General features: G+C 35.9%; 1 protein-coding gene across 1 annotated transcript; it reads right to left on the bottom strand.

The window, feature by feature from the left end:
- LOC18107335 (protein COBRA) lies at positions 1-2964 on the bottom strand. Its single transcript, XM_006373324.3, has 6 exons — positions 2842-2964; positions 2091-2170; positions 1205-1661; positions 787-946; positions 439-701; positions 1-312 (listed from the first exon to the last, which is right to left on the bottom strand). The coding sequence occupies exons 1-6, from the start codon at positions 2909-2911 to the stop codon at positions 104-106; spliced, it is 1239 nt and encodes a 412-aa protein (XP_006373386.2). The 5' UTR covers positions 2912-2964; the 3' UTR covers positions 1-103.
- Positions 2965-9579: the final 6615 nt, after the last annotated feature.

Here is a 9579-nt window from a genome sequence, read left to right as displayed (position 1 = left end):
TGAGAGTCTATGTAAGCAAACCAGTGCAAAAAATGGAAATTTAAGAAAGCCATTATTAGAATAAACGAGGAGCGGGGAATTAAGGTGGTCGCGCGAACTAGCACTAGGCAACCAGGGGATAGGCATCCGGAGGAGGCAAGACACAACTATCGCCATTGAAATAGATTCTCTGAGGGAAGGCCCAGCCCTTCTTGGAAGTAAAAGTTGCCTTGTCTTTTCGGAAAAGCAACTCTAAGTGAACTTTACCAGAACGACCAGCTTGCATCAGCACGTCGTTGTAGTGCTTGATTCCCCACAGCATGGCAGTATCATCTGTGGTGTCCGAAAAGTTTCAATATGATGAGAATCAACCCCTTTTCTTTCATTCCAGTGATAAAAAAGATGCAATAATAAATAATGAAGCGTGTAAGATTAACCACAGGGAGATAGGCGACGTACTAGTAGTTGAAAAAGAAGTTAATGCTTTGTATTTAGAGCCGAAAACCTGTGTCAAATTGTCGAAATTGGGGTGCTGAACAATTAAGTTCCATTGTGTATAGTTCATATGATAATTCAAATTTGTAATTATGATCGTAACTCTCCAGTAATCCTTGTAGTTGAGCTTAAGATGCCATTGAATTTTGATTGGGCACATATGGCTCGTGCATTGGACAAGAGGCGTGATGATGTTCTTGTGGCCTGGAACATGAGGTGATTTTGGACTGCAAACAGGATATTGTAAAGTGATAGTAAATTTAATATATCTCGAAGAAACTAGAACTAGCATATTCCAGGGAGGGAACTTACTCCACACAACCCCTTGAAACTGTATTGTTTTTTCTGCGGCCACAAGAAGATGCCGGGCAGGGCGCTATTGCCTTGTTGTTGAAAGATGAGAGAGAGACACAGCAAGTAGGAGCCTTGTGAGTCAGGAAATGTGAGTATGTGCATGTAATATTCCAGGTCACTGCAATACAAAATTTTCAGAAGTTATTCCAACATTACCACGGAAGCAGTTTTAAAATCAGTTAGGGAGGCAGGCAGGCAGGCATTGGTTTTGTGATTTTTTCCAATTTGGTCTTCAAACTAAAATTCATTGAATCGCATATATTTTAGAGATCAAACATATTTTTTGAAGAAAATTGTGGGTTCAAGGAATATTTTGTATATAAGAAAAAAAAATGCATGTAGGCAATTCTACTCTCTTCAGTACTATTGTTCTTACTCAAAGCTTGTGTGATTCTCCTTTTATCTGCAGATAAAAATTTAGAAGGTCTAACAATTTTTGCAGGACCACATGTATAACCAGGTCCTGGTGTATTCATAGTGAAGTTCTTAGGTATCCTGACTGTTTTGTTGGTATTTCCAGCTGAACCCACACTGAGCTGGAATGAGCTTGCTGCATTAGCTGGATCTTGCGCCATCGAGCTGATTAATCCCCCTTTGCAGCAATTTGCAATCTTTTGGTTGTGAGGAGTTCTCGGCGATAAATCTACAACTGTTGGACTCTTCTTACAGCAACGCGGAATGTTGCCTTTGAATCTTGAACAATTTCCTTGCTCTGTTGTTTGGCCTCCAGACATGCTCCATATTACCTCATTATTTGCCCATGTCCATCCTAATAACCAACCCGGTGCTTCGATGTGGCGATACTGCTGGTAGTTGTAGATTGTGACGACGGCCTATCCATTCATGAAGATGTTGGCAAACCAAAGATATAAGATGCTCAAGAGAAATTACGAGTTCAATGGATGCTAGCAAATGAAACTACTGCAATGAAAAGATAACCAAAATTATTATTGATTCGTGGCTTTGGAAAACTTGAACTGCCTTAAAACTTGTAAACAACCATTGAAGCTACCAGGCTCAAGAAACTCTCAAGACCTCAAGTAAAATGGTCATTAAAAATACACATGGTGGAGGACTGACTATATTAATCAATAGCATCATAACCTCCCAAAAAACACCTTGTCCAAGACAGAGTTGAAAGACCCTTCTGCAGCTGGATATTTTACATAATCTAGCAAAAATACAAAATTTAGAGTGCATCCATTGCCTGCTATACTAATTGGGCTTCGATTGAATATATATGTACAGTGATCGATACTTACTACATAGCCAACAGGAGTCCAGTTCACAACGTCCCATTTGATTGTAATATTCCCATTTGGATCAAGAGGATCATAGGCTTCTGAAAATTTGATAAACAGCTTCTTGTGTTACGGGACAGTGGCAGCAAAAGTAGTTATATGAAGGAATTAGGCACGTCATAAACTGATAAGGAGAACGGCTGAGAGCTTAAAACATGCAGTAGCCAACAATTAAAATGACATTGTGATCATACCTTATCTTTAATCTATCAGAAACTTTAAACCATCAGAAAAGAAGAAAATAAAAGGTGGAAGGAAAATAATATCATATGTTGCGCCACCTAAGGGAATACAAAAGAATCGGATATTGCCCTTTTAGTTGTATTTCCATAATGAATAATCATACTGAAATGAAGAAACCAAAAACAGAATTCGAATCCATGGTAGAAATTAAGATTTCAGATCGTAAAACTGGAAAAGCTCAGTGGTGCAGTGAAAGCCAATTAGCTGTATGTTCATAGTTAATAATCATGCTAGGACGAAGTCCCAAATAGAATGTTCGAATTCATGGTAAAAGCTTTGTAGAGTAGGCTGAGGACTACAATGAAAACCCATTAGCATCAACATAATCATACTTTCAAGGCAACAAAATCTGTGAATAGTCTGAAGTCTAAAACCCCATTGGCATAAAAACAACAAATGTAATAACTAAAGACTCCATCATTGGAAAGACTAAAGCCTTGACATAAGAAAAGGAGAAGATCTTGCACACCAGTTGAAGTGAAGCTGGTGCAGCAAAGCACAAACAGAAGCAGAACAGTTGATTTTGAGAGGAAACTCATTATGGGAGAAACAAGTACTTTGTTTTGTTCAAGACACAATAAAGAGAGTGGTCTTTAAGCCCCTTATTAACAGTTCAGCAACACGTTTTAGTGAAGTAAACGCAATTAATGGCCATTGATTTCGGTGATTAAAAAACATAATTTTGATACTTGACTGATTCAGATTGATTTACTTAGTTTAAGCCTTTACAATTCTACTTGACTGATTATAAAAATGGGATGCATGACAATTGTTTATTACTATGATGTTAGAAAATTACTAGAGTACTTCAGTTTTGGGTACGTTGACTTCAATTTGCGGGGTGCAGAGTCATGCTATTGGTTTCAGTCTGTTGTTTAGGCGTGCTTCTGCAGAAATTTTTAGTAGCTGACAGGTAACTGTTGTTCACCCACACTAGTTTCATTCTATTTCATTATCTTTCAGTGGTGTTTGTATCGTTGAACATTGAATAAAATATATGGTGCCCGCATAAAATTTTATACTTGCAAAAAATTTGTCATAAAATATATGGCGCGATACCATATTCTTACAGCTCGAAACTCGAAAAAATACATCAGAACATGCAGAAGAAAGAAGAAAAAAAAGTGTGAGATGTAGTTTATTTAGACCGGGATTAAATAACATGGGGGCCATTGTTTGGGCCTCGACCAAAACAGCATTAAGGGAACAAAGGTTGCCGTTTAGGCTTTACAAGCCCAAGCAGCAACAAATTACTTTTTAAAAAAACTTTGTGTACCATCAAAAGGTATGATTGGCTTTGAATATTTGTCTAAGTTCAGGATTCCCTCTGTTAGTTTAAGTTATTAGAGGTGACATGTGCCACAGCATAGAACCATCACAAAAAATTATGGTATATGTTGTAATCCATTTTTGAATTCCCACAAATAAAAAATATATATATATATATATATATAATAATAATAAAAAAAGAATTTGAACAGTGTCGTTTTGACACTGTTCCTCTACCCGCCGCGCGCCCTACCGAAATCAAGGGAGCTGAACCTCGACAGTCACGTCCAATGGCCGACCAGCCGCAACATGATTTGCTCCCAAGGCGCACTATCAAAATGGACCAGCTGCTTTCCCCCCTATAAAAAGGAGAGGCCCCGAAAGAAAAAAGAAAGGAGGGGGAGTTTTTTTTGAGGGAACGAGAGAGAGGGCTGGAAAACTAAAGGAGGGGGAAAGTTTTTTGAACAAAAGAGAGGGGAACGGGAAAGAAGCAAAGGAAGAAAGGGGCCAAGCAACGCTGAAACAACAGGGGGGGTTTTTTGGAGAGGAAGGAGGAGAAGTTCAGTTGTGAACGGGAGAAGAGAAAACAAAGGAGAACAGCTACAACAACACCACCAGGAGTCGCACCAACGCTGCCAACGCCATCATCATCTCCTCCATCCCAGCAGCAACAACAATACCAGGAGGAGGAGCAGATGCAGTAACACGCCAACTGCACCAGCATTGCCAAACGCCACCACCATCCTGCCTCAGTTCATCAACATCCTCCCACCCGGCGCTGCTGCTTGAAGAAAAAGGGAGCGCCTGCCTCGCGAGCAGCAAGAGAAGAAGAAGAAAACATCTGCTGTCATTGGACTTCCCAGCCACTGCCACCTTCATAACCACCGGGAGGCATCATCGGTTTCCTCTCCACCACCACCAGCACTTACGCGCAGCCGCTGCAGAGAAGGAAGAACATGGTTGACAGAAGAAGCAAAGGAAACAGGGGAGAACAGAGCTGAAGAAGAAAACAGCAGAGAAGAAAGGAAGAAAGGCCGACCACCCTCCCGGTCATCCTCTGGTCAGCAACCGCCAGCAGCACCGCCTTCAGAGCCACCACAGGTCAGTCCTCTGACCCTTATCTCTGTTTACTGTTCATCGTCTTGCATGCAGAACGTGCACTGTGCACGTTCTGCAAGCAAGGAAATAATTACCCGGTTACTGTGTGCACAGTAACCGGCTAATTAATTAACGGGGGTACTGTTCACCTGCACTGTGTGTGCAGTGAACAGTACCAGCCATGTTGGTTTTGGGCTGGCTGAGTCCAGCCCTGTAGAAAGTAGGCCCAATTTATTTTGGGCTGATTTCGGCCCAGTTTCCTTTTGGGCCGGGTCTGGCCCGTTCGAACAAAAATTCTTCAAAAATTATTCCAAAAAATATATGATTTTCTGTAATTTTATTACTGTATTCTGATCAATATCGGTTTGTATTTTTATACTGTAAAGATACAAATCCGGTATTAAAATACCTGGTTTTTATCAAGTTTTCAGAAAAATGTTTTGTTTTCATGCATACGGCCTAGTCTCTCCAATATATATATATAAATATTATAACATCATATTTTCACACAACAAAGGAAATTTCAAAAACAATATATGTATTAACATGCATTTCGGCTTTAATAACCAGTTTATTAAAGCCATGAGAACTAGGCCAATATTTCAAAAATTCTAAAAAAATCTTTTTGTCTTCTTTTAGTATCTGGGATTATGAATTTATACATAAAACATATTCCTGATATTAAAAATATAGTTTTTATATAGATGTTAGAACGGTTAGGTTTTACCCGATAAGATAAGGACCTCCTTATTGAGGAGGACTTTTCTTGAACCATAGATGGACCAACAACTAGGAAACACAACCAGACCTTGAATTTTATCAGACAAATGAACAATGCAGCTTACCTTAGGTAGGACGTATTTGGGGTGCTAATACCTTCCCTTTACGCAACCAGTCCCCGTACCCAATCTCTGAGACCAGTTAGGGTTCCTAGTGACCAAAATACTAGGTGGCGACTCCCATTCCATTTTTCACCAATAAAAGACTAGATTTTCTTATCCCTCATATTGGCCAAATAAATAAAGATAGATACCATACACACTTTCTAGATTTAAAAGTGGAATACTCGTCGCGACGTCGCGCACCCGCGACAGTATAATGTCACAAGTTTCTTTTAAAGAATAAAAAAAAATTATAACTCGGGTTATAAAACTAGTTATATTAAATAAGTCAGTTTTACTTTAATTAAATGAAAAAAAAAAATAATGATAATAAATATATCAAATAAAGAAAATTTGGAGACAATAACCTAGGAAAAAACATTTTTCAAAAAAAAGAAAAAAGATGCAACTCAATTCTTAGCTGAACAAATACAAAATGATGAAATGAGATAAAAAAAAAAAGCGTAAAAAATCTGGCATGAGTCAACTCAAGCTAGCACAACAAACCTGTAATCCAATTAATTAAGGTTGAGCTAACATGGGTGAATCCGCCAAACCGTCGACCTAGATCATGAGACACCATGCCTAATTTGTTTTTTTTTAAAAAAACAATATCGAATAGTGAAATTAAAAAATAAAATAAAGAACAAAAATATTTCAACTGGTGCTAGCTTCTTAAACCTGTGACCCAGGTCAGTAGATTAGAAGCGCCCCATATGGATAAACAACAAAACCCAATTCCGAACCAATTAAATATTAAATGATGAAATTAGAAGAACAAAAAATTCAATCACACAAAAGGACTAGAAGGAAAAAAAAAAGCTATTAAAGGAATGATGATTAAAACTAAACACAAATAGATCAAAGGACACCTATACGTTTTTTATATTGAGTGTTGCACATGTGCGACGTCACAATGATCATCTTCGTAGATCGAGATTGTCAGAATGATGTGGGTGGAAAGGACAAGAAGTTCTTGTCTTTTATCAGTAGAAAAAAGAGAATTAGAGTCATCATCTAATATTTTAGTCACTAAAATTCCTAATTGGTCTAAGAATATGGGTAAGGGGACTGATTGCGTAAATAGAAGGTATTAACACCCCAAATACGCCTTACCTAAGATAAGCTATATTGTTTATTTGTCTGATGTAAACTAATGTAATGTTGTGTTTTCTAACCATTTGTTTATCTAGGGTTATGTCAAATAAGTCGGTTTTATTTTTCAAACTTGTTGTAAATTCATGTAATATATATTTTTAAACATGCCAAAGTATTCTAGATTTTTTAAAAGAAATGTGCTTAAATAACTTTAGGATTTTTAGTCATATGCAATAATTTTTTTTATTTTTTAGGTAAAAACCTATTTTTCTTTGTAATAAAATTATTAAAATAGATCTAAATGATGTTTGCTAAACACACCTTTAAACAAAAAAAAACCTTTAACAAAAACATGGCAAACCAAACAGGGTCTTAACTCTTTTGCCCAATTTTGACCCAATCAGGTTGACCCTAAAATTTTAGTTTGACCATAAACCAAACATAAAATTATGGTTTGACCCAAAACAAACAAAAAACAAAGTCAAATACAAAAAATAAATTAAACATAAAAAACACACAAAAAAACTCAAAAATTCTTGAACAAAATGGATAAAAAAAAACACACGAAGAACATTGAAATCCAACCCAGCAATGTGGGTTCCAAATTAGACCAAATATAATCAAAACAAAGGCACATACATGTTAAAAATCATATAAGGATTAATAATCTAGCATCCATTCACTTCGATTATCACTTAAATGTCATGATTTTATCAAAATAAGTTTCGGTTTGAAACTAAAATTCTAAGATTAAATTCCATAAAAAACTTGTTATTAATATAAATGAACCCTATATTATTTACCGATTAAGCTACATTTTAGTTTAGTTTATTTTTTTATTGTTATTGCTATGTCATGTTATCATAGTTTTAAAACTTGGCGCTACCCCGGTTTAAGAAAAAAACTAGCCAGGAATTGGACCCAACAAAACTCGTTCGACCCGGTCAACCTGAGTAAATCCAGATGAGACCCGAGTGTTTATATATAAGTAAAACGTCACTGTTTTAGCCTTTTACTGTCAAACCATTTGCAACATGGAGATAGAAAACCTACACTCTTCAATTTGCAAAGCCATATCAATGACTAAAAAGAGCAGAGAAATTTAAGCCACACATAAAAGACTTAAAGGTAAGTCATACCAAGTTTTGTAAATAAAGTAAGTAAAAAGATCAATCAATCATTGCCTATTTGCCTTTGCTTCCTCCTTAAATCTTAAAATATTATCGGCATGCAATGGGGTGAGAGATGCATGCCGGGTGGTAGTGGCAGACGTCGTGGGTTAGTGGATGGATGCATTGGCGGTGCATGGAGAGTTTGTTAAGCAGTTGTTTGGAGGGTGGTCAGATCTTGTGGTGATGATGGCGATTCGATTTTTATTGGTGTGGACATGGGTGCAAGTGTGGATTAAGGGCTTTCATGGTGAAAATCGACGCACGTTAGCAAAGGAAGGATCAAAGAGTGGGGAAGATTAGAGAGAAAATAGAATAGTGGGTTTGTTGTGTTTATTGTGAAGGTGGCAAATTAGAGAGATTAAGGAAGTGGTACACGTTAGCCAAGTATGGATCTTGGGGATGAAGGATAAGAGAGAAAGAAAATTTGTGTTTTTTTTGGTGGTGTGGTTTTGTGGATTGTGGTCTTTGGTTTGACTGAGGAGGTAGGTGCGAGGGATAAGAGGTGGTGTTTACCAATAGTGGGCAGCTTTTGGAGTTTTATCGGAGAGATAATAACAACTTTTCTTTTGAAAAGAATCCGATTCCTAGATTTTAAACACTAAGCCACACGCAAAAAACTTAAAGCCAATGGAATTCTTTTTTTTTTTGGGTTGACTCAGGCCAACCCATTTGACTCGTGACTCGATCATTATACCGGGTCAAGTTTTAAAACTATGTATGTTATAAAATAACCATATCAATCTTGAACCAAATGTCTTTTTCCATTTCCATAGAGTTATTTGAAAATGTGGTTGTGATTGCTTTTCAAAGTGCTTTTTACTCGGAAAATCATAAAAAATATATTTTTTATTTTTTAAAAATTAGTTTTGATATCAATACATCAAAATGATCAAAAAATACTAAAAAAAATATTAATTTGAAGTAAAGAAAAAAAATAAATTTAAATTTTTTCAAAAACACTTTTAAAATACAAAAATAAATAAAATCATAATGAAATACACGGCCTTGCTTTTTGTACAAGCTAATAAATTTTTGTTCGAGCCCATGAGATTTCGAGTTCTTAACTTTTTGGCATTATTTGGATGAGAAACTCTATATTTCCCATAGATATTATTAAAACTTATTAATTCAATGTAATTTTCATTTTTTATAGTTAATACTTTGTGAATGATCTTTAAACGAAAAAAAATAAAAAATAAAAGAAATATCACTTCATTTTCAAAGTAAATAATACATATAAAGCCGATTTTAGAGATTCTATAATAAAAGGCTACTTGTGGAAAGTAAAAATCACTTTAGGACAAATTTTTTTAATTTAAAAAACTCGGTACATTAAAAAATAAAAAATAAAAGCTTTCATTATACCTTTGTTTATACATAAAAATGTTTTCAATATATTAAATGATAAAAGAGGTAAATCCATATGCTAAATGCTGGGCCAGCATAGGTCCGCCCCAGGATTAAACCTTTAACCACATGATTTGACCGTCTTCCAATCAGCTCACCGTCCAAACCAAACCTAATTTCCATGTCAACCGTAAAGCCGCGTCGGTTTAATTGAAAATAAAAAAATAAAAATAAAACAAGACCATTCTTTGTTTGCGCTCCAAGTGTTTTTTTTTTTTTTTTAAATAAGAAAATAAGCGCAATATAATAAAATAAAAAAGAGTATAAATAAATAAAAGAAAA

This window comes from Populus trichocarpa, chromosome 17, assembly GCF_000002775.5.
Source record: "Populus trichocarpa isolate Nisqually-1 chromosome 17, P.trichocarpa_v4.1, whole genome shotgun sequence".
Taxonomy (NCBI): Eukaryota; Viridiplantae; Streptophyta; class Magnoliopsida; order Malpighiales; family Salicaceae; genus Populus; species Populus trichocarpa.
Note: the sequence above shows the minus strand (reverse complement) of the source record. Positions and strands in the feature narration are given on the sequence as shown.